Source organism: Ursus americanus, chromosome 5 (genome assembly GCF_024610735.1).
Source record: "Ursus americanus isolate L20-20 chromosome 5, mUrsAme1.1.p, whole genome shotgun sequence".
In the NCBI taxonomy this organism is placed as follows: domain Eukaryota; kingdom Metazoa; phylum Chordata; class Mammalia; order Carnivora; family Ursidae; genus Ursus; species Ursus americanus.
In genome coordinates this window covers 82,886,286-82,913,229 of record NC_142131.1, presented here as the reverse complement: position 1 = coordinate 82,913,229, position 26,944 = coordinate 82,886,286, and the positions used below count along the sequence as shown (strand labels likewise).

The window sequence follows — 26,944 nt, the reverse complement described above, 5'->3', positions numbered from 1 at the left end:
TTTTAGATATTTTGGCTGTTTTTGAACTAAAATCTAATCCTACCTTTTGTTGTAAGTGAATCTTAGACATAAATAATTGCAGTATTGATTCCGATTAGGGGATTTGTTCTCTTATTCCATTCATAATATTACAGACATTTCCTATAATTTATTTTTTAATTACTTTATCTTAACAATGCTCATATGATTGACTATTTAATTCTCTCTGAAAAATACAGAAAATGTGTCAAATTCTCTTGTTACCATGTTTTTTTCATTACTGCTTCTAAGAGTTGTCTGCCTTAAATTTGATGTGATCTCTCATGTCATATAGTTTCATGACATTTTGATCCATTTTTAAATCTAATTTTGTGTCCCTTGCTTTGATAATGATTTTTCTACCATTAATATGACACCACATATTTTAGTTTCTCACAAGTGTTTCCTAAAATATTTATACCAATGCATATATTACATCTTGAGCCATTTTAGGTTGTGTGTGTTTCTGACAAACTGTATTGGTTTTATATTACAGTCCTAGATGTATAACAGTACCATGGAATATATTCATATTTATTGGTAAACTCTTACTGCTCAGATTTATGATTATTATTTTCAAAATGCTTCTTGTGTTTTTTTTTTGTTTTGTTTTTTGTTTACTTTGTTATTGCGAAAGACAATTATGTTTATTTTTAACCCAATTTGTGTGTGTGTGTGTGTGTGTGTGTGTGTGTGTGTGTGTGTGTGTATGAAGTCTTTTTGGTAACTCTGACTTCTGTCAAAGTTACATTATGTACCTCTAGATATACTATTATGCTTATTTTTTATATGATTATTTCTCAAACCTGAGGATTCTTTGTGTACTTCTTCTCCCAAGTCATTGTAAGTTTTTTTTTTCCTTTTCTGTAACTAATTCAGACACAAACCTGTAATCATTACCTTGTCCATCGAATATAATATTCAAAAAATAGGGGCGCCTGGGTAGCGCAGTCGTTAAAGCGTCTGCCTTCGGCTCAGGGCGTGATCCCGGCGTACCTGGATCGAGTCCCACATCGGGCTCCTCTGCTATGAGCCTGCTTCTTCCTCTCCCACTTCCCCTGCTGTGTTCCCTCTCTCTCTGGCTGTCTCTCTGTCACATAAATAAATAAAATCTTTAAAAAAAAATAATTGAAAAATTATCAAGACTCTTCTAAATATTAACAAATTATTGTATAATTCTTTACAATACAAAAGTTTCAAGAAGAGATTCAGTTTGACAGGATTTAGTACAGTGCAATGAAAAAGAAGGGCTACAAAGGAAGGATATGTTGAAATCTATAGAGATAATTGGAATTTAAATAAAAACATAAAAAGGTAATATTAAATATACAAAGGAGGATAAGCTAATTCACATATTTTTCCACCTTAACTGGCAGTTGGAGTGCCAGAGTCACAGGTGGGAAAATCTGGCTGCCATGTCTGCACACTGTCTACTGTGGCTCTCGAACCAAACTGCACCATTGACTTGGAGCTGGGGTCCGTACCCTCTGCGTGTCCTTTTGACATCTAGACATCACAGTTCCTATAAGACAAGCACTGAAAATAACTTGTTTTTATATTTACAGGTACCAAATAAATATGTCATCGGTGTATTTTGTCAGAACATTTACATGACAAAGTTCTCATTGAGAAAACATGTAATTGTAATTATAAATTTAACATACCTTTGTAAAGATTTACATAATATAAAAAGGAAAGGAGTTGATTATTTTAAGAATATTTGCTTATTATTTATTCATATTTGTTGATGAGCAAGATAGAAAGAGAGAGATCATAAGCAGGGGGAGCAGCAGGCAGAGGGAGAAGAGAACTCCCCACTGAAAATGGAGTTCCACACAGGACTCAATCCCAGGACTCTGGGATCATAAGCTGAGTCAGAGGCAGTTGCTTAAGACATTGAGCCACCCAGGTATCATAAGAAGCTGAATTTTTGAAGGATGTTATACCCAATTATAATATCAGTTGCCTTGATCAGTTTTGCTAGAAAAAAATGTTGCTAAAGAAATTTATTTTACATTTCTTTCAATTTTTTAATTTAATGAATGATTCACCATGCTGTTTTTTTTCTCTGTTATCACTCTGTTTACAGTAAAAAGAGACATAAACATGGAAAGAGGCAATTGGACATTGGTGACTGAGTTTATTCTTGTAGGGATGCCAACAACAAGAGCCCTTGGGGGCCTCCTGTTCTTGATTTTTTTATTGGCCTATTTGATTACAGTCCTTGGAAACTCCCTCATCATTACCCTAATTCTCCTGGATTACAGGCTTCACTCACCCATGTATTTCTTCCTCAGCAATCTCTCTTTCAGTGAAGTATTAACTACCACTTGTGCTGTTCCCAAGATGCTGGCAGGCTTCCTGTCAGAGAGAAAGACCATTTCATTTGGTGGATGCTTCACCCAGTTGTATTTCTACTTCCTTTCTGGATGCACTGAGTTCATCATTTTTGCAGTCATGTCTTATGATCGCTATGTGGCCATTTGCAGCCCCCTTCAGTACCCTGTGATTATGACAAGCTCACTCTGTGTGCGTCTTGTTATCCTCTCATGGGTGGGTGGCTTTCTCCTCATTCTCCCATCCATTGTCCTTAAGACTGGGCTGCCATACTGTGGCCCCAATGTGATCGATCACTTTTTCTGTGACAGTGCCCCCCTCCTCCACTTGGCCTGTGCTGATATACATGCCATTGAACTCTTGGACTTCCTCAGCTCCCTTGTCCTATTCCTCAGCTCCCTCTCCCTCACTGTGGTCTCCTATATCTACATCATCTCCACCATTCTGAAGATACCCTCAGGACAAGGTCAACGCAAAGCCTTTGCCACTTGTGCCTCTCACTTCACTGTGGTCTCCATGGGCTATGGGATCTGCATTTTTGTCTATGTCCGGCCCTCCCAGAGGAACAGCTTGCATCTTAACAAGATCCTCTTTATCCTCTCTACTGTCATCACACCACTCCTGAACCCCTTCATCTTCAGTCTACGGAATGAAACAATGAAAGATGCACTGAAGGACAGCTTGGCCAAGGGCCAGAACTTCCTCAAGCAGATGAGGTCCAAATGACATGATCTTTGAGAGTCATCCTACTCCTGGGAACCTCAGCTTCATCAGTCATTCCAGGAATGTCACATGAAGTATGTAAATTAATGATAGTGTGAGTTATGAAAGTATTTTAACTTGATAATAAAATATACTGGATTCCTGTGCATGTTAGATTTTGAAAAATTTGTTTAAAAATTAATTTTTTCATTTGTAAGTGATAATAAAGTTAATGGTGTGTAGGATTAATAGATGTAGTAGTATTCACTAAAAACTCAATTTCAGATGTCACTTGGTTGGAAATGCATATTCATGTATAATAGATATAGAAAAGAAAGATTTTAGAACACATTTGCACCACAAACACATGCAGATACACAGGAATTCCAATTTGGAATAGGATTTAAATGTTTTAATGGGCTGAAATTGTATCTTACATTGGAATGACACATGCATTACTAATTTTGTTCCTCATTTCAGTTCAATTTTATTTATGTCATTTCTATTTAGATTAAAAGCTTCTAAATAAAGTACTTAAAGATGTATATGTTCCACAGTTTCTTCAAGTATAAGTATTTCATAATTTAGTGTTACTTTCAGGAAAATCTAGAATGCTTACTTTAAGGGAAGGACTACACAACTGATGATAAGTAAGGAGTAAATGCATGGAGGGAGCAAGTAACAGATATGGATTTATCAAGGACAAAGAGTGGAACATATTTTTGCATAAGCCAGGAAATAATTATTTGGCAACTGGTCATATTAGAAATTCTGCTTTAGAACAAACCATGCTTATATAACCTCCAGGAAGTTTTCTCTACATCTGAGCAGCTGATTAGAGAGAGCAGAGAAATGGGAAATTGATCATGAAGACAGATTCAGATGAATCATCTGAACTGAAAAATGGAGGGAAACACGGAAAGAAAGATGAGTAGCACCAAAGGGAGCCTTGTCACAATTTAATATGCTTTATTCCTTGTGTGCTTATAGTTCCAGAGTAGAAACAGATGAACTATGGGAAAAAGTATGAAGAAATAGTGATTAAATAATTCCCAATTCAGATTTTTAAAAAGGGACAGATTCCCACAAATAGAAAAAAAAATAAGAGATTGTTAACTCAAACTTCCTAAAGTTAACAACATCTAAGCACATAATACTCAAACTGTTATAAACCTCTTCTAAAGATAAAATTTGCCAGTAGCCACAGGAAGAAGGGGCTTATTGAATATGGAACAAAACAGCTAAAAGTCATCACTGAGTTTCCATCAAAATCTGGTAGACAGATGACAACAGAAAGACACATTTTAAGGGCTGAAAAAATAAAAACAAATGAAAATCAAAGACAAACTCTGGAATTCAAACATCCATATGCTTCACAAATTATGAAAAATAAGGACTTTCCTGATTAAAATTAAAGAAAGAAAAAGCAGGTGAGAGTTAAGATGGCAGAGGAGTAGGGGACCCCTTTTTCAGCCGGTCCCCTGAGTCGAGCTGGATAGGTACCAGACCAGCCTAAATAACCACGGAATCAGCCTGAGACGCAGGATGATGCATCTGGATCTCTACAAATGAACATCTCCAGCGCTGAGTATTGAGGTACGAAGAGGGGAGCTGTAAACCGTGCACAGATATCGGAAGATAAACGGAAGGGAGAGGGAGCCGCCGCGTTTGGGCGCCTGGAAGCGGCAGCCACCTGCATGGGGGAGCGGGCGGACTCACAGAGGGCACCCGCGAGAGAGCGGACTGAGACCGGTGAGCCGTGAATGCTCACCACCAGGCATCTCCCGGAACACCGGAATCCCGGTGTGCTCACGGGATCCAGACTGAGACCGGGAACTCCCGGAGCGTGCGCGGGGTGGCTGGCGGCTGGCGGGCCACCTGCACGGGGGAGCGGGCGGACTCGCGGTCGGCACCCGCGAAACAGCAGACTGAGACCCTGAACCGGGTGCGCGCGCCACCAGGCTTCTCCCGAAACTCCGGAATCGAGGTGTGCTCACCGGGCATAGACTGAGACCGGGAGACCCAGGAGCGTGCGGGGCGGCCGGTGGCTGGCGGCATTAGAAACACAAAGGACAGAGACGCCCCAGCCCTGGAAGTGAGGGCAGGGACGCCGAGTTGGTGCTCACATCCCGGGATGCTGCAGGGTTGAGCAGCACCAACAGTAACAGAGTTAAAGTGGCCAGAACATCAGTGGAGAACTGGCCACAATCCCTCTGTTCTGTGACAATGCAGCCTCTGCTGCTCTGACTCTCAGAAGAGGCATAGCCAACCGCCAGGGAAAGCCGCCAGAGAACAAAAGCCTGGAAATACCGGCTCAGAGAGTGCCCATCCCCATCCTCCCTCGCAGGGGACACGGAGACTCTAACCAAACAGGGTTGCCTGAGTATCGGCGCGGCAGGCCCCTCCCCCAGAACACAGAAGGCAGGCTGAAAAATCAAGAAGCCCAGAACCCAAGGCACCTGGGTGGCGCAGTCATTGAGCGCCTGTCTCCGGCTTAGGGCGTGATCCCAGCGTTCCGGAAAGGAGTCCCTCATCAGGCTCCTCCGCTGGGAGCCTGCTTCTTCCTCTCCCACTCCCCTGCTTCTGTTCCGTTCTTGCTGACTGTCTGTCTCCCTCTCTCAGATAAGTAAATAAATAAAATCTTTAAAGAAGAAGCCCACATCTCTAAGATACCTATAAAACAAGGGGCACAGCCTGGGACCCAGTCAATAATTTTGGGCTCTGGAAACCCCGCAACCTCTCTTCATCAGAATGACAAGAAGGAGAAGCCCCCCCCAGCAAAGAAAAGACAGTGATTCTGTGGCCTCTGCCACAGAAATAATGGCTATGGATGTAACCAAATTATCAGAAATGGAATTCAGAGTAACGATGGTCAAAATGATGAGTAGAATTGAAAAAACTATTAACGAAAAGGTTACTGAGAATATAGAATCCCTAAGGGCGGAAATGAGAGCGAATTTGACAGAAATTAAAAATTCTATGAGCCAAATGCAGGCAAAACTAGAGGCTCTGACGGCCAGGGTCACGGAAGCGGAGGAAAGGGTTAGTGAATTGGAGGATGGGTTAATAGAGGAAAAAATAAAAATAGAAGATGGTCTTAAAAAAATCCACGCCCACGAATGTTGGCTACGGGAGATTACTGACTCAACGAAATGATCCAATGTTAGAATCATCGGCATCCCCGAGAGGGTGGAGAAACACAGAGGCCTAGAAGAGATATTTGAACAAATTGTAGCTGAAAACTTCCCTAATCTAGCAAGGGAAACAAAAATTCCTGTCCAAGAGGCAGAGAGGACCCCTCCCAAGCTCAACCATGACAGACCTACACCACGTCACGTCATAGTGCATTTCGCAAATATGAGATCCAAGGATACAGTATTGAAAGCGGCCAGGGCAAAGAAATTTCTCACGTACCAAGGCAAAGGCATCAGAATTACGTCAGACCTGTCTACACAGACCTGGAATGAGAGAAAGGGTTGGGGGAGCATTTTTAAAGCTCTTTCAGAGAAAAACATGCAGCCAAGGATCCTTTATCCAGCAAGGCTGTCATTCAGAATTGATGGAGAAATAAAGACATTTCAGAATCGACAGTCACTAACCAATTTTGTAACCACGAAACCAGCCCTACAGGAGGTATTACGGGGGGTTCTATAAAAGTAAAAAGGCCCCAAGAGTGATACAAAACAGAAAGTCACAGCCAATACAAACAAAGACTTTACTGACAACATGGCAGAATTAAAAGTATATCTCTCAGTACTCAGCCTGAACATTAATGGTTTAAATTCTTGCTTTAAACGCCACAGGGTTGCAGATTGGATAAAAAGAAATGACCCATCCATTTGCTGTCTACAAGAGACTCATTTCGAACCCAAAGATGCATTCAGACTGAGAGTAAGGGGATGGAGTACCATCTTTCACGCAAATAGACCTCAAAAGAAAGCTGGGGTAGCAATTCTCATATCAGATAAACTGGATTTTAAACTACAGACTATAGTTAGAGATGCAGAAGGGCACTGTATTATTCTTAAAGGAAGTATTCAACAAGTGGATATGACAATTATAAATATATATGCCCCCAACAGGGGAGCAGCAAGATACACAAGCCAACTCTTAACCAGAATAAAGAGACATATAGATAAAAATACATTGATAGTAGGGGACCTCAACACTCCACTCTCAGAAATAGACAGAACACCCTGGCAAAAACTAAGCAAAGAATCAAAGGCTTTGAATGCCATACTCGACGAGTTGGACCTCTTAGATATATATAGAACACTACACCCCAGAACCAAAGAATACTCATTCTATTCTAATGCCCATGGAACATTCTCAAGAATACACCATGTTCTGGGACACAAAACAGGTCTCAGCCGATACCAAAAGATTGAAATTATCCCCTGCATATTCTCAGACCACAACACTCTGAAATTGGAACTCAACCACAAGGAAAAATTTGGAAGAAACTCAAACACTTGGAGACTAAGAACCATCCTGCTCAGGAATGACTCGATAAACCAGGAAACCAAAAATCAAATTAAACAATTTATGGAGACCAATGAGAATAAAAATACAACAGTCCAAAACCTATGGGATACTGCAAAGGCAGTCCTAAGGGGGAAATACATAGCCATCCAAGCCTCACTCAAAAGAATAGAAAAATCTAAAATGCAGTTTTTATATTCTCACCTCAAGAAGCTGGAACAGCAACAGAGGGATAGGCCTAATCCACGCACGAGGAAGCAGTTGACCAAAATTAGAGCTGAAATCAATCAAGCAGAAACCAGAAATACAGTAGAGCAGATCAAAAGGACTAGAAGCTGGTTCTTTGAGAGAATCAATAAAATTGACAAACCACTGGCAAGACTTATCCAAAAGAAAAGAGAAAGGACCCAGATTATTAAAATTATGAATGAAAGAGGAGAGGTCACGACGAACACCATTGAAATTGGAAGGATTATTAGAAATTTTTATCAACAGCTATATGCCAATAAACTAAGCAATCTGGAAGAGATGGAATCCTTCCTGGAAACCTATAAACTACCAAGATTGAAACAGGAAGAAATTGATTTCTTAAACAGGCCAATTAATTATGAAGAAATTGAGTCAGTGATAAACAACCTTCCAAATAACAAAACTCCAGGCCCGGACGGTTTTCCTGGGGAATTCTACCAAACATTCAAAGAAGAAATAATACCTATTCTCCTAAAGCTATTTCAAAAAATAGAAGGAAAGCTACCAAACTCATTCTATGAGGCCAATATTACCTTGATCCCCAAACCAGGCAAAGACCCCTCAAAAAGGAGAATTACAGACCGATTTCCCTAATGAATATGGATGCCAAAATCCTCAACAAGATCCTTGCTAATAGAATCCAACAGTTCATTAAAAGGATTATCCACCACGATCAAGTGGGATTCATACCTGGGATGCAAGCGTGGTTCAATATTCGCAAATCAATCAGCGTGATACATCATATCAACAAGAAAAGACTCAAGAACCATATGATCCTCTCAATCGATGCCGAAAAAGCATTTGACAAAATACAGCATCCTTTCCTGATTAAAACCCTTCAGAGTGTAGGAATAGAAGGTACATTTCTCAATCTCATAAAAGCCATCTATGAAAAGCCTACTGCAAATATTATTCTCAATGGGGAAAAGCTGGAAGCCTTTCCCTTAAGATCAGGAACACGACAAGGATGCCCACTCTCGCCACTATTATTCAACATAGTACTAGAAGTCCTTGCAACAGCAATCAGGCAACAAAAAGGGATCAAAGGTATTCAAATCGGCAAAGAAGAAGTCAAAATGTCTCTCTTCGCAGATGACATGATACTCTATATGGAAAACCCAAAAGAAGCCACTCCCAAACTATTAGAAGTTATAGAGCAATTCAGTAACGTGGTGGGATACAAAGTCAATGCTCAGAAATCAGTTGCATTTCTGTACACGAATAACGAGAACAAAGAAAGAGAAATTAGGGAATCCATCCCATTTACAATAGCACCAAAAACCATACGTTACCTTGGAATTAACTTAACCAGAGACGTAAAGGACCTTTATTCTAGAAACTATAAATCACTCTTAAAAGACATTGAGGAAGACATAAAAAGATGGAAAGATATTCCATGCTCATGGATCGGAAGAATTAACATAGTTAAAATGTCCATGCTACCCAGAGCAATCTACACTTTCAATGCTATCCCGATCAAAATACCGAGAACGTTTTTCAAAGAACTGGAACAAATAGTCCTTAAATTTGTATGGAACCAGAAAAGACCCCGAATCTCCAAGGAACTGTTGAAAAGGAAAAACAAAGCTGGGGGCATCACAATGCCGGATTTCGAGCTGTACTACAAAGCTGTGATCACAAAGACAGCATGGTACTGGCACAAAAACAGACACATAGACCAATGGAACAGAATAGAGAACCCAGAAATGGACCCTCGGCTTTTTGGGCAACTAATATTTGATAAAGCAGGAAAAAACATCTGGTGGGAAAAAGACAGTCTCTTCAATAAATGGTGCTGGTAAAATTGGACTGCTACATGCAAGAGAATGAAACTTGACCACTATCTCACACCATACACAAAGATAAACTCCAAATGGATGAAAGACCTCGATGTGAGACAGGAATCCATCAAAATTCTAGAGGAGAACATAGGCAGCAACCTCTACGACATCGGCCAAAGCAACCTTTTTCATGATACATCCCCAAAGGCAAGAGAAACAAAAGATAAAATGAATTTATGGGACTTCATCCAGATTAAAAGTTTCTGCACAGCCAAGGAAACAGTCAGAAAAACTAAGAGGCAGCCCACGGAATGGGAGAAGATATTTGCAAATGACACTACAGATAAAGGACTGGTATCCAAGATCTACAAAGAACTTCTCAAACTCAATACATGAGAAACAAATAAACAAATCAAAAAATGGGCAGAAGATATGAACAGACACTTTTCCAATGAAGACATACAAATGGCTAACAGACACATGAAAAAATGTTCAAAATCATTAGCTGTCAGGGAAATTCAAATCAAAACCACACTGAGATACCACCTTACGCCAGTTAGAATGGCAAAAATAGACAAGGCGAGAAACAACAAATGTTGGAGAGGATGTGGAGAAAGGGGATCCCTCCTACATTGTTGGTGGGAATGCAAGTTGATACAGCCACTCCGGAAAACAGTGTGGAGTTCCCTTAAAAAGTTAAACATTGAGCTACCCTATGATCCAGCCATTGCACTACTGGGTGTTTACCCCAAAGATACAGATGTAGTGAAGAGAAGGGCCATATGCACCCCAATGTTCATAGCAGCAATGTCCACAATAGCTAAATCATGGAAGGAGCCGAGATGCCCTGCAACAGATGACTGGATTAAGAAGTTGTGGTCCATATATACAATGGAATATTACTCAGCAATCAGAAAGAATGAGTCCTCAACATTTGCTACAACATGGACGGCACTGGAGGAGATAATGCTTAGTGAAATAAGTCAAGCAGAGAAAGACAACTATCATATGATTTCTCTCATCTATGGAACATAAGAACTAGAATGATCAGTAGGGGAAGAAAGGGATAAAGAAGGGGGGGTAATCAGAAGGGGGAATGAAACATGAGAGACTATGGACTATGAGAAACAAACTGAGGGCTACAGAGGGGAGTGGGGTGGGGGAATGGGATAGACCGGTGATGCGTAGTAAGGAGGGCACATACTGCATGGTGCACTGGGTGTTATACACAACTAATGAATCATCGAGCCTTACATCGAAAACCGGGGATGTACTGTATGGTGACTAACATAATATAATAAAAAATCATTATTAAAGTGTGAAAAAAAAAAGAAAGAAAAAGCAGAAATAATTGATCATCAGCATATGTAAATAACAGGGATGTTAAAGGATATCTTCAGCCTAATGGGAAATTATTCCACATGGGAATTGGGATTCATTAAGTTCAACAAAAAGCACCAGAAATGGTTAATAAGTTAACAAAAATGAAAGATTTTGCTTTCTGTTCATCATGCCCTTTAAAATGCAGGAGACTATGCATAAACATAAAAAGCATAAAATTCTCTAATGTGCAATAACAGAATTAATGTAGATGAAAAAAATTGACTAATGTGGGGCGCCTGGGTGGCTTAGTCGTTAAATGTCTGCCTTTAGCTCAGGTCATGATCCCAGGGTCCTGGGATCGAGCTCCACTTCAGGCTCAGTACTAGGTGAGAAACCTGCTTCTCCCTCTCCTACTCCTCCTGCTTGTGTTCCTTCCCATGCTGCCTCTCTCTCTGTCAAATAAATAAATAAAATCTTTAAAAAATGTTGACTAATGATCACTATATTTGTGGAATAGGAAATAGGACAAGGAAGTGTAAGCAGAGCGCAGGAAGTGGAACCTACAAATCTCATGGTGGCTTTGAATAAAAGAAAAGGCAAGGAGGAAATATGGAATGTATGGTGACACCATGTAGAAGAAATGACAGGGAATGCTAAAATAATGTGTCATTAAAAAATAAAACTAAAAAGTAAAAGAATGTGTAATTAACCAAAATAAATTTTTTTAAAAAAAGGACAGGAAAGGATAAACTGAGGAACAATAGCAGTAGCAATCAGGATGAAGGGAAAATAAGTAATTAGTTAGATTCAAAACCTGAAATAAAACTTAATTAAATAAGAATAGACTTAAAGCATCAAACACCAAATAAAGGCAGAGCTTTTATCAGTTGGATAAAAAACGACTTGATTTACATATTATTCAAATATGCACTCTAAAGAAAGATGCACATAAAAACCAAAGTATGGAATAAAGAAGATATTCTATGGGAATAGTAAGCAAAGGGACAATGGAATAACCAGTGATATGAAGCAAATACATTTCAAGGTGAACATCATTGTCAGAGGAAATCAAGAGTATTACATGATGGAAAAAGGAGACAGTTTCAAGAACGTCATAATATTCCAAATTATGTAACAATGTAACAGAGCATCTAGTTCATGAAGCCAAAATTTATAGAACTTCAAAGAAAACTCACTGACCCACAATCCTACTAAGAGAATTTAATATGCTTTCTCTCAGTAATTGTTAAACACTAAGTAATTATCAGTAAAAAGTATCAGTAAGCATACAGAATTTCTAAACACTATCAAAAAATTTGATGTGACTAAACATTAAAACAACACAGTATCTTCAGAATAGATATTCTATTCATAGAGGAGGAAAAATTGTCCCATGCCCTCTTAGGGTCTCTGGCTGGTCTAAGAATTAACTTGACATAAACCAGATTAACAGCATACACTTTTCATTGAATTTTTACACAACATGGGAGACTTCATAAAACAATGAAGACTCCAAGCTGTGACAAGAGTTGGAAAATTCTGTCTTTCCAAAAAGGGAAAAATACATTTCTGAAGAATTTGCAAAGCACGGGGTTTTGGGCTACAGGTAGTCAGTCAATGGTGAAGAATTAACAAGGTATGTTTATACAGCCTTTCAATCCTAAATCCCCTGTTTCTGGTGATGAGGATGTCTCCCTTCTTCCTGGTACAGGAGTACACCTTTCACACGGAGCTTTATCTCCGGTTTTCAAGAATAAAAAGAGACGATCCGAATGCCCTTTCCACACCTGTTGTTTCTTAGTGCATTTAACTTAAAATAATCAACATACCAAAGTGGCACATTTTGGAGTGACATGTGCCTAATACCTTCAGGCTCTTAGGAAGTGAATATGGAAAGTTCATCAAGATAGAGCACAAGCTGATCTGCAAATTCATTCTCCATGTAGTTCAAAAGAAATAAATCATATGAAGCACATTTTCTAATATTGGAGTTAAAATAGAATCCAATAACTCCCCAAAGAATTGGGAATTAAGTAAACATTTCTAAATACACCTTGGGTGTAAGAAAAAATAAACAACATCATAGAAAACACCTTGAATGTATTTTATTATTGACAACAAAAGCAAAATACAACATTTGCGGCATGTTGCTAAAGTAGGATTTCATGGTGAAATTATAACTTCAAATGCTTTCATCACAGTAACAGGCAAAATGAATTATGCAAATTTCCATCTAATATAACCAGAAGAGCATATTTTACCAAAAGTAGGTAACAGAAAACAGTAATATGAATAAATATAAAAATGAAGTAGTAAACATATACAGAATAGAGGAATTGAAGCCAAATAAATGTTGATTCTATGAAAAAATAAAATACATCATATATCATATATATATATAATATATAAATAAATCACAAATTACCAATATTAAAAAAGAAAATAAAAATATCCATATATACTCTACAGTTTATAAGGGATACATTACTAACTAATTTAGCCCAATTACAAATTTTAGTACACTAAAATCATGGCTAAAAAGAATAGCACACCCTTATTTTGCAAATAAACCTGAGTCCACTGGGTCAAAAGTCACTTCTTCTGGGGTGTCTCCTGTAGTCAGTCCAGGGCTGAGGCTGGGTCATGTCAGTGGCAAGGCTGGCATGGGAGGATTCCTTCCTGGGTATGTTTTCATGTACTGAACTCAGGGTAGCAGGACATGCGTTTCCAGTTGTTGGAGTAAAGATGCCTTCTGGAGAATTTGCACAGGTATGCCAAGAGGTGCTACTGTAATTTCCTGTGCAAAAGAATATTAGAGGTGCTACTGTAATTTCTTGTGCAAAAGAATGACAGATCTTCTGCAAGTGGGGAACTTGGAAATGGAAACTAAGTTGTCACAAGCAAAAAACGCCAATAAAGAAGAGATGTACCAGGGATGTACTGTATGGTGACTAACATAATATAATAAAAAAAAATCATTAAAAAAAATAAACTAAAAATCACTGGGAAAAAAAAAAAAAGCCCAGAAAAAACTGTTGACACTGTGCCGACCCCACCCCACCCCTACAGGGGACAGGACAACTCTACCCAAACAAATTTGCCTGAGTATCAGTGCAGCAGTCCTCTCCCCCAGAAGGCAGGCTGAAAAATCAAGAAGTCCACATTCCTAAGGTCCCTATAAAGCAAGTGCACATTGCTTGGGTCCTGGTCAATAATTTGGGCTCTGTACATCCCCACAACCACTCCTCATCAGAATGACAAGGATGGGGAACCCCCAACAAAGGAAAGAAACAGAGACTGTGGCCTCTGCCACAGAGCTAATGGATATGGATATAACTAAATTGTCAGATATGGAGTTCAGAGTAACAATGGTCAAGGTGATGTGTAGGCTTGAAAAAATATTAAGGAAAATATTAACGAGAATATAGACTCTCTAAGGGAGGAAATGAGAGCAAATCTAGCAGAAATTAAGAATGCTATGAAACAAATGCAGTCTAAGCTGGATGCTTTGATGGCCACGGTAAATGAGGCAGAAGAACAAATCAGTGAGTTGGAAGATGAAATGATAGAAAAGAAGGAAAAAGTGGGAAGTTGGCTTAAAAACTCCAATTTCAAGAATGCAGAATATGGGAGATTATTGACTCAATGAAGCATTCCGATGTCAGAATAATCAGCATCCCCAAGAGGGTGGAGAAAGAGAGAGGTCTAAAAGAAATATTTGAACAACTTGTAGCTGAGAACTTCCCCAATCTGGTGAAGGAAACAAACATTTTTGTCCAAGAGGCAGAGAGGAAACTGCCCCCCCAAAATCAATGAGAACAGACTAACACCACATCACATAATAGAACAATTTGCAAATCTCAGATCCAAGGATAAAAACTTGAAAGTGGCCAGGGGGGAGAGAATCCTCACCTACAGAGGGAGGGACATCAGAAAAACATCAGACCTGTCTACACAGACCTGGCATGCTACAACATGCTGGCAAGACATATTCAGAGCACTAAGTGAGAAGAACATGCAGCCAAAGATCCTGTATCTAGCAAGGCTACCATTCAGAATGGATGGAGAGACAAAGAGCTTCCAAGACCAGCAGAAACTAAAAAGATATGTGACCACCAAGCCAGCACTGCAAGAAATAGTAAAGTGAAAAGACCTATAAAAGTGAAAAAACCTCAAGAGTGATACAGAGCAGAAATTTACAATCTAGAGAATCAAATACTCCACAGGCAACATGGCATCATTAAAATCATTTCTTTCAATAATCACTCTCAATGTGAATGGCCTAAAAGCTCCCATAAAATGCCACAGGGTTCCAGATTGGATACAAAGACATGACATAACCATATGCTGTCTATAGGAGACTCATTTTCAACCTTAAGATACATCCAGACTGAAAGTGAAGGGATGGAGAACCATTTTTCATGCCAATGGACCTCAAAAGGAAGCTTGGGTAGCAATTCTCATATCAGACAGATTAGATTTTAAGCTAAAGACTGCAGTTAGAGATACAGAAGGACACTATATTATTCTTCAAGGTTGTATCGACAAGTGAATATGACAATTATAAATTATATCTATGCCCCCAACAGGAGAGCAGCTAGATACACAAGCCAACTCCTAACCAGAATAAAGAGACATAAAGATAAAAATACGTTAATAGCAGGGGACCTCAACACTCCACTATCAGCAATAGACAGATCATCTAAACAGAAAATCAACAAAGAAACAGGAGCTTTGAAGGACAATCTGGACCAGATGGACCTCATAGATATATACAGAACACTATACCCCAGAGCAACTGAATACTCATTCTTTTCGAATGCACATGGAACTTTCTCCAGAATAGACCATATACTGGGTCACAAAACAGGTCTCAACTGATACCAAAAGACTGAGACTATTCCCTGCATATTTTCAGACCACAATGCTTGAACTCAATCACAAGGAATAATTTGGAAGAAACTCAAACACTTGGAAACTAAGAACCATCCTGCTCAAGAAAGATTGGGTAAACCAGGGAATTAAAGAAGAACTTAAGATTGCTTAAGTCATGGAAACCAATGACAATGAAAACACATTAGTCCAAAAACTACGGGACACAGCAAAGGTGGTCTACAGCAGAAAATCCACAGCCATCCCAGTCTCAGTCAAATTAATAGAACAATCTAAAAGGCAGTCTTTATATTCTCACCTTAAGAAGCCAGAGTTGGAACAGAAGAACAGGACTAACCCACGCACAAGAAGGCAGTTGATCAAGATTAGAGCAGAGATCAATGAATTAGAAACCAGGAACACAGTAGAGCAGATCAACAAAACTAGAAACTGGTTATTTGAAAGAATAAATAAGATCGAAAGGCCACTGGGCAGACTTATTCAAAAGAATAGAGAAAGGACCAAAATTAATGAAATTATGAATGAAAGGGGAGAGATCCACACCAAAGAAATAGAAACATCAATAGAAACTATTATCAACAACCATATGACAATAAATTAAACAAGCTGGAAAAAATGGATGCCCTTCCTGGAAATCTATAAACTACCATGACTGAAACAGGAAGAAATTAATTATCTAAACAGATCAATTAATCAAGAAAAGATTGAAGCAGTGATCAAAAACATTCTGAAAAAACAAGAGTGCAGGGCCTGACGGATTCCCTGGGGGAATTCTACTAAATGTTCAAAGAAGAAATAATACCTATTCTTCTGAAGCTGTTTCAAAAAATAGAAACAGGAGGAAAACTACCAAAATCATTCTATGAGGCCAGTGTTACCTTGATCCCCAAACCAGGCAAAGACCCCATCAAAAAGGAGAATTACAGACTGATATACCTGATGAATATGGACACAAAAAATTCTCAGCAAGATCTTAGTTAATAGGATCCAACTGTATATTAAAAGGATTATCCATCAGGACCAAATGGGATTCATCCCTGGGATGCAAGTGTGGTTCAACATTCACAAATCAATCAGTGTGATAGATCACATTAATAAGAGAAGAGACAAGAACCATATGATCCTCTAAATTGATGGAGAAAAAGCATTTGACAAAATATAGCATCTTTCCCTGCTTGAAACCCTTCAGAGCGTAGGGATAGAGGGTACATTCCTCAATTTCTTAAAAACTTGCAATGAAAAGCCTATGGCTAAAATAATTCTCAATCGGGAAAAGCTGAGAGCCTTTCCTTAAGATCACAAACACAACAAGGATGCCCACTCTCTCCATTATTATTTAACATACTACTTAAAGTCCTAGCAACAGGAATCAGAGAACAAAAAAGAATAAACGGAAGTCAAATTGGCAAAGAAGTCAAACTCTCTCTCTTCACAGATGACATGATACTTTATATGGAAAACCCAAAAGACTCCACCCCAAAATTACTAGAACTCATACAACAAATCAGTTATGTGACAGGATACAAAATCAATGATCAGAAATCAGTTGCATTTCTATACATGAACAATGAGACTGAAGAAAGAGAAATTGGGGAATCTATTCCATTTACAATAGCACCAAAACCCACAAGATATCTCAGAATAAACTTAACCAGAAGGGTAAAGGATCTATACTCTAGAAACTACAGAACACTGATGAAAGACATTGAAGAAGAAAAAAAAATGATGGAAAAACTTTCCATGCTCATGGATCAGAAGAATAAACATAGTTAAGATGTCTATGCTACCCGGAGCAATCTACACTTTCAACACCATTCCCATCAAAATACCAATGAAATTTTTCAATGAGCTGGAACAAACAATCCTAAAATTTGTGCAGAACCAGAAAAGACCCTGAATCACCAAGGAAAGTTGAAAAAGAAACACAAAGCTGGGGGCATCAGGTTGCCTGATTTCAAGCTATATTACAAAGCTATGATCAGAAAGACCGCATGGTACTGGCACAAAAACAGCACATAGACCAATGGAACAGAATAGAGAACCCAGAAATGGACCCTCGTCTCAATGGTCGACTAATCTTTGACAAAGCAGGAAAAAAAAGAGCCAGTGAAAAAAAGACAGTGTCTTCAATAAATGCTGCTGGGAAAATTGGACAGCTATATGCAAAAAAAATGAAACTTGACCATATGTATTATACACTGTATTCTTACAATAAAGTAAGCTAGTGAAGACAATGTATTATTGGGGAAAAATACTAAGATAAATGTTCAAGGGTTAAATGTATTGTGACATCTCTACTTACCTGAAGAAGTATGCCTCACACTTCATATTAATGTGTACATTAATCTTCTTAGAAATGAACAAAGTGTCTCCCTTGTTACAGCTACATGGTTTGGATGAGATCCATAGTCGGAATCACTTCTGTAAATCAGCTGTTGTTGTTGCTGTTTTTGTTGTTGTTGCTGCTTTTTCTGACAGTCTTAGAATTCTGAGAAACAAAGAGCAGAGAATACATTGATGACTATAGAATACTTTATAACAGCTTAGTCTGGGAATGATGGGTCTTCTCCCCTTGCCTTGTAGGTAAGACAATCAAGACTATGAAATTTCTAGGATCATATCTCTAAGTAACTGCAGTTTGGAAAGAGGGTTAAAGCCTGAGTTCATCATTGCTTCTCTCCTGGAGGCAGGGTTTCATGGATAAGTGTTCTGCAAGGGGAAAAAATTATATATATATATATATATATATATATATATATATATATATATATATATATATATATATATAATTAAACAAGAAGTAGGTCTCCCAAGTTTAACAATGTAAAAAAAATTATATAAAATATGTACCCCCCAAAAAATAGCTACTTCTATGGATGTACTGGAGACCACAATGAATTAATAAAAGTATACACTGTAATTTACGGTTATTGAGTTAGGAACAAAGTTGGTATTTTTAACATCATTATCACAATTAGCGTAAGGGTTTGTATTTTTTGAAGTTATGTACTAAGCACTTTGTAAAAATTTTTCCACATATTATCTCTCTTACCCTTATAACAATAATATGAGGAATGTGATTTTATTGCCCATTTAGCTTATATAATCTATATTAGATAAACCATATAAAGTGTTAAAAGGTATTAAAAGTTGAGCTTATATATTATCAGTTATTATTTCAATGTAAATTACAAAAACATATTGAGTGCTTACACATTCTGAGTCACTAAGAAATGCTGCTTGCATCAAAGGTTATAACTTAGAGTGAAAAGACATAAATGTGTTAAAATTTCACACATATGTTAATTTGTGGTTTTGAATATAGAGTAGGGAAAATGTATTTCTGTACTTAAGAAATGTTTGAATATGCAACTGATGATTCACTAAGCTCTACCTCTGAAAATAATATGATTTTATTTTTTATTTTGAAATATTTTATTAATGTGTTTGAGAGAGAGAGAGAGAGGGAGAGAGAGCAGGAAAAGGGTAGAGGGAGAGGAAGAAGCAGACTCCCCACTGAGCAAGGAGTCCATGATGAAGGGGCTTGATCCTAGGCAGATGCTTAACTAACTGAGTCACCAGGGGACCCTAATTGATTTCAAATTAAAAAAATAATATTCTTTTAAAAGACGATTGAAATGAGAAAAAAAGAAAATCTTGTTTTGTTTTGTTTTGTTTTGTTTTTATTTAAATTCAATTAGCCAACATAAGGAATACTGCAGAGGATCATAGGGGAAAGGAGGGAAACCTGAAATATTCAGTGATGTTCTCCTAAAATATTCCATTATGACATATTATCTTTTTTACAGGTAAGAGAAGTGGTTATATATAGAAACAGAAACTATACTTATAGGTTACCTAATCAATAGACTGATGGTTTCTAATCATGCAGATATATGGTAATTTAGATAGAAACCCATGATAATCTGTTCTTGCATTCAGTGTTTAATAAACTTATCCTTATCAAATAATTGGTTATATTTTATATTACATAATATTATCTAGGATGAATTATAAAATTTTGGTAGCCCTTTGTAATCATTTTCTCTTTCTTCTAGGTCCCTGTTCTCTGTCTCATTTCCCTAGCCATCTGTATTGGAATTTGTTTAGTTCTTTACATATCTTTAAATTCTTCGACATATACTTAGTACATCTAATTTCTCTTTGCCTGGAATTTTCTCACTACATTCTACCACGTTTACCAGTCTAAAGCCTCACATAACCTGAATATATCCTTTCTTCTATAAGCATAACCAGATTCTTAGCTACAGTAGTCTCTATGCAAATCCATTATACTTTTACTGCATCTGTAAAGTCATAATATATGCATTAATTTGTAATATCAGTTTTCCCAAAAGCTAAACTTTGAAGATTTTATTTATTTTATTTGACAGATTTTATTTATTTATTTGACAGAGACAGAGAGAGCAAGAGAGGGAGCACAAGCAGGGGGAGTGGAAGAGGAAGAAGCAGGCTTCCCAGTGAGCATGGAGGACACTGTGGGGTTCAATACCAGGACCCTGGGATCACGACCTGAACCAAAGGCAGACGCTTAAGAACTGAGCCACCCAGGGGCCTGATAAATAAGGTAAACTTTATTTGGTGTTGGTGCTTTATTTGGTGTTGGTGCTTTAACTCCATTCTTATTTAATTAAATAAGGTAAAGGTAAACGTTATGTGGGACCTGGAATGATGTTTGTTCTATTAATACTGGATCTAAAATATTGAGCCCATTTCCTGTAAGACCACCTCAGTAAAAAAGTATGAATGGATTAAAGAATGGATTGGTGAATGATGTGAGAAAAATACTATATTGGGAAGAGAAATATAACACTATTCTGTAAATGTGTAGTTTTAGGTGCCTAATGAAAAACCAAGTGTGTATATGATGATTTTAGGAGGACAAATAAATTTGGAATTTAAGTCAGCTAGAAGGGTCAGAGTTGGGGCGCCTGGGTGGCACAGTGGTTAAGCACCTGCCTTCGGCTCAGGGCGTGATCCTGCGTTATGGGATCGAGCCCCACATCAGGCTCCTCCGCTATGAGCCTACTTCTTCCTCTCCCGCTCCCCCTGTTTGTGTTCCCTCTCTCGCTGGCTGTCTCTATCTCTGTCAAATAAATAAAGAAATAAAATCTGTAAAAAAAAAAAGAAGGGTCAGAGTTGAAGGTCTTCATATTTATGAACAGAAATTAGATTACTAAGTGGAGAAGGTGGTAGAAGAGAATATAGAAAAGAAAATGAAAATAGAAAACAAATGTAGCAATATTTTGTGTAGATTGCTCTGGGTAGAATAGACATTTTAACTATGTTTATTCTTCTGATTCATATGCATGGAATGTTTTTCCATCTTTTTGTTTCTTCTTCAATGCCTTTTATCAGCGTTCTGTAGTTTCTAGAATATAGATCCTTTACCTCTCTAGTTACGTTTATTCTGAGATATCCTATGGTTTTTGGTGCTATTGTAATGGAATGGATTCCCTCATTTCTCTTCCTTCAGTCTCATTGTCCATGTGTAGAAATGCAACTAATTTCTGAGCATTGATTTTCTATCCTGCCACATTACTAATATGTTGTATGAGTTCTAGTAATTTGGGGGTGGAGTCTTTTGGGTTTTCCATATAAAGTATCATGTCATCTGCATCTGAAGAGAGAGAATTTGACTTCTTCTTTGCCAATTTGAATTCCTTTTATTTTGTTGTTGTTGTTGTTGTCTGATTGCTGTTGCAAGGATTTCTAGTACTATGTTGAAAAATAATGGCAAGAGTGGACATCCTTGTCATGTTCCTGATCTTAAGGAAAGCCTCTCAGCTTTTCCCCATTGAGAATGATATTTGCTTTGGGCTTTTCGCAGATGGTTTTTATGAAATTGAGGAATGTACCCTCTATTCCTACATTCTGAAGAATTTTTTAATCAGGAAAGGATGCTGTATTTTGTCAAACGCTTTTTCTGCACCAATTGAGAGGATCATATGGTTCTATGCATCCCAATGTTCATAGCAGCATTGTCCACAATAGCTAAACTCTGGAAGGAGCTGAGATGTCCTTCAACAGATGAATGGATAGAGAAAATGTGGTCCATATATACAATGGAATATTAATTACTCAGCCATCAGAAAGAATGCTTACCCAATATTTGCAGCAACATGGACAGGACTGGAGGAGATTATGCTAAGTGAAATAAGTCAAGCAGAGAAAGACAATTATCATATGGTTTCACCCTTTTTTAAAAAGATTTTATTTATTTATTTATTTATTTATTTATTTATTTATTTATTTATTGGACAGAAAGAGACACACAGAGAGAGGGAACACCAGGAGGGGAAGTGGAAGAGGGAGAAGCAGACTTCCTGTTGAACAGGGACCCCAGGACCATGGGATCATGACCAGGGCTGAAGGCAGACCCTTAATGACTGAGGAACCCAGGCACCCCATATTGTTCCATTTTTTGAAAGACCTAGAATTTTCCTTCTCTGGTCATTACATAAAATCTTCAGTGTCTCATGAAGGCTCTCATGTGTGTGTAAAAATTCAATGAAACTTGTACACTTTTCTCCTGTTAATCTGGTTTATGTAGAGTTAATTCTTAGCACCAGACCGAGACCCTAATTGGACACAGGACAATTTTTCCTCCTCTATGAATAAAAAGTTTGTTCTGAAGATAGTGTGTTGTTTTACTGTTTAGTAGCATCAAATTGTTTGATAGTGTTTACAAGTTCTATATGCTTACTGATATTTTTTACTGATAATTACTTAGTGTTTATCAATCCCTGAGAGAGAGCATATTAAATTCTCTTACTAGGTTTGTGGATCAGTGAGTTTTCCTTGAAGTTCTATAAATGTTGGCTTCATGAACTGGATGCTCTGTTACATTGTTACCTAATTTGGAATATTATGATGTTCTACTAACTGTCTCCTTTTTCCATCAAGTAATACTCTTGATTACTTCTTGCAATAATGTTCACCTTGAAATGTATTTTGTTCATATCACTGGTTATTCCATTATCCCTTTGCTCACTATGCCCATAGAATATCTTCTTTATTCTATACTTTATTTTTTATGTATATATTTCTTTAGATCTTTGAAGACAATAAATAAAGTTCTTTTTTATCCAATTGACAAGCTCTGCCTTTATTTGGTGTTGGTGCTTTAACTCCATTCTTATTTAATTAAATTTTTGCTTCAGAGTTTGAATCTACCTAATTATTTATTTCCCCTTCATCCTGATTGCTACTGTTATTGTTCCTCAGTTTATCCTTTCCTGTCTTTTTTTCCCTTTTTCATCAATGACACATTATTTTACTTTTTATTTTTATTTTTTAGGACACATTACTTTAGTGTTCCCTGTCATTTATTTAAATGGTGTCACCATACACTCCATATTTCCTCCTTGCCTCTTCTTCTATCCAAAACCAATATGAGATTTCTAGTTTTCACTTCCTGTAACCTGCTTACAATTCCTTCTCCTATTTCCTATTCTACAAATATAATAATCATCAGTCAACTTTTATTATATATATTAGTTCTGTTTTGCATATTAAGACATATGCTTTTTATGATTATACTTTTTTTTCTTAAATGGCATGATGAACAGAAAGCAAAATCATTCATATTTGCCAGCTTATTAACCATTTCTGGTGCTTTTTCTGAACTTAATGAAGCCAAATTCCAATGTGGAACAATTTCCCATCAGGTTGAATATATCCTTTAACATCCCTGTCATCTACATATGTTGGTGATCAATTATTTCTGCTTTTTTTGTGTGTTTTATATTAATCAGGAAAACCCTTATTTTACCATAATTCATGAAGCATATGGATGTTTAAACTCCAGAGTTTGTCTTTATTTTTCTTTCTTTCTTTTTTATGTTTTCAGCCCTTAAAACATGTCTTTCTGTTGTCATCTGTCTACCACATTTTGATGGAAACTCAGTAATGACTTTTAGTGGTTTTGTTCAGTATTAAATAAGCCCTTTCTTCCTGTATTTACTTGCAAAATTTATCATTTGTAGAGGTTTATAACAGTTTGGCTAGTATATGACTAGTTGTTGTTAACTTTATAAAGATCTTGTATGAGTTTTGCTATTCTTTTTTTTTCCTTTATGGAAATCTGTCACTTTTATAATCTGAATTGGGGATTATTCAATCACTATTTCTTCATACTTTTTCCCATAGTTCACCTGTTTCTACCCTGGAAGTATAAATACACATAGAATAAAGCACGTCAAATTGTGACAAGTCTCCCTTTGGTGCTACTCATCTTTCTTTGTTTCCCCTCTATTCTTCAATTAAGATAATTCAATTAAGATAATTCAATCTGTCTTCATGTTCAATTCCCCATTTTTCTGCTATCTCTAATCAGCAGCTCAGATGTACAGAAACTTTGTGGAGCATATATGAGCATGGATTGTTCTAAAGCAGAATTTCTAATATTACCAGTTGCCAAATGATTTTTTCCTGGCTTATGTAAAAAATGTTCCACTCTTTGTCCTTGATAAATACGTATCTGTTACTTGCTCGTTCCATGGATTTGCTCTTTAATTATCATCTGTTGTGTAGTCCTTCCCTTAAAGTAAGTGTAGTAGATTTTCCTAACAGTAACACTGAATTATGAAATACTTGTACTTGAAGAAACTGTGGAACGTATATAACTCTAGGTACTTTCTTTAGAAGCTTTTAATCTAAATGGAAATGACATAAATAAAATTGAACTGAAATGAGTAATAAAGAAAAATTAGTAAAGTGTACATCACTCCAATGTAAGATAAAATTTCAGCCCATTAAAACATTTAAATCCTATTCTGAGTTGGAATTCCTGTGTATCTGCATGTGTTTTGATTGCAGAAGTGTTCTAAAATATTTTTTTCTATATCTATTACATATAAATATGCATTTCCATCCAAGTGATATCTGAAATCAAGTTCTTAGTGAATACTACTACTTCTATTAGTCCTACCAGCCATTACATTTATTACCACCTGCAAATGAAAATTTTAATTATTGAAACAAAATCTTCAAACTCTAACATGCATAGGAATCTAGAACATTTTATTATCAGTATAAAATACTTTCATAACTCACACTATCATTAATTTACATATTTCATGGGACATTCCTAGTATCATTGATGAAGCTGAGGATACCAGGAATAAGATGGTTCTCAAAGATCACCTCACTTGGACCTCAACTGCTTAAGGAAATTCTGGCCCTTGGCCAAGCTGTCCTTCAGTGCATCTTTCATGGTTTCATTCCGTAGACTGAAGATGAAGGGGTTCAGGAGTGGTGTGATGACACTAGAGAGGATAAAGAGGACCTTGTTAAGATGCAAGCTGCTCTTCCGGGAGGGCCGGACATAGATAAAAATGGAGATCCCATAGCCCATGGAGACCACAGTGAAGTGAGAGGCACAGGTGGCAAAGGCTTTGCGTTGACCTTGTCCTGAGGGTATCTTCAGAATGGTGGAGATGATGTAAACATAGGAGACCACGGTGAGGGAGAGGGAGCTGAGTAGGACAAGAGAGGTGAGGAAGTCCAAGAGTTCAATGACACGGATGTCAGCACAAGCCAAATGGACGAGGGGTCCACTGTCACAGAAAAAATGATCGATCACATGGGTACCACAGTATGGCAGCCGAGCCTTAAGGACAGTGGTTGGGAGAATGAGGAGAAAGCCACCCACCCATGAGAGGATAACAAGACGCATACAGAGTGAGCTGGTCATAATCACAGGGTATTGGAGGGGGCTGCAAATGGCCACATAGCGATCATAAGACATGACTGCAAAAATGATGAACTCGGTGCATCCAGAAAGGAAATAGAAATAGTACTGGGTGAGGCATCCACCAAATGAAATGGTCTTTCTCTCTGACAGGAAGCCTGCCAGCATCTTGGGAACAGCACAGGTGGTAGTTAATACTTCACTGAAAGAGAGATTGCTGAGGAAGAAATACATGGGTGAGTGAAGCCTGTAATCCAGGAGAATCAGGGTAATGATGAGGGAGTTTCCAAGGACTGTAATCAAATAGGCCAATAAAAAAATAAAGAACAGGAGGCCCCCAAGGGCTCTTGTTGTTGGCATCCCTACAAGAATAAATTCAGTCGCCAATGTCCAATTGCCTCTTTCCATGTTTATGCCTCTTTTTACTATAAAGAGAGTCATAGCAGAGAAAAAAAAAGTATGGTGAATCATTCATTAAATTAGGAAATTTAAAAGAAATTTAAAAGAAATTATTTTAGCAACATTTTTTTCTAGCAAAGTTGATCAAGACAACAGATATTATAATTTGGTATAACATATCCCTCAAAAATCCAGCTTTTTATGATGCCTGGTGGCTCAGTGTATTAAGCATCTGTCTCTGGGTCAGGTTATGATCCCAGAGTCCTGGCATCTAGTCCTATGTGGAACTCCATTCTCAGTGGGGAGTCTGCGTCTCCGTCTGTCTGCTGCTCCCCCTGCTAAAGCTCTCTCTCTCTCTATCTGCTGCTCCCCCTGCTAAAGCTCTCTCTCTCTCTATCTCTCTATCTTGCTCATCAACAAATATAAATAAATAAATAAATAAGTAAATAAATAAATAAATAAATATCTTTAAAAAATTAGCTTCTTTCCTTTTTATTTTCCACAAATCTTTGCGAAGGTGTGATAAATTTATAATTACATGTTTTCTCACTAAGAATTTTATCATGTAAGTGTTCTGACAAAATACTCCAATGAAATATTTAGTTGGTACCTCTAAATATAAAAACAATTTATTTTCAGTGTTTGTCTTATAAGATCTGGGATGTCTAGATGTCTAAAGGACACACAGAGTGTACAGACTCCAGCTCCAAGTCAATGGTACTGTTTGGTTCGAGAGCCACAGTGGAAAGTGTGCAGACATGGCGCCAGGTTTTCCCACCTGTGACTCTGGCTCTCCAGCTGCCAGTTAACGTGGGAAAATATATGAATTAGCTTATCCTTCTTTGTATATTTAATATTACCTTTTTTACATTTTTATTTAAATTCCAATTATCTCTGTAGATTTCAACATATCCTTCCTTTGTAGCCCTTCTTTTTCATTGCACTGTACTAAATCCTATCAAAATGAATCTCTTCTTGACATTTGTGTATTGTAAAGAATTATACAATAATGTGCTAATATTTATAAGATTCTTGATAATTTTTC

General features: G+C 37.5%; 2 protein-coding genes across 2 annotated transcripts; one reads left to right on the top strand and one right to left on the bottom strand.

The window, feature by feature from the left end:
• Window positions 1-2,172: 2,172 nt before the first annotated feature.
• LOC148110172 (olfactory receptor 6M1-like) lies at window positions 2,173-3,081 on the top strand. The gene has a single exon (XM_087862467.1). The coding sequence runs from the start codon at window positions 2,173-2,175 to the stop codon at window positions 3,079-3,081; it is 909 nt and encodes a 302-aa protein (XP_087718593.1).
• Window positions 3,082-24,954: 21,873 nt separating this feature from the next.
• On the bottom strand, window positions 24,955-25,908 carry LOC123780164 (olfactory receptor 6M1-like). The gene has a single exon (XM_045778950.2). It carries the CDS (start codon window positions 25,906-25,908, stop codon window positions 24,955-24,957), a length of 954 nt encoding a protein of 317 aa, XP_045634906.2.
• Window positions 25,909-26,944: the final 1,036 nt, after the last annotated feature.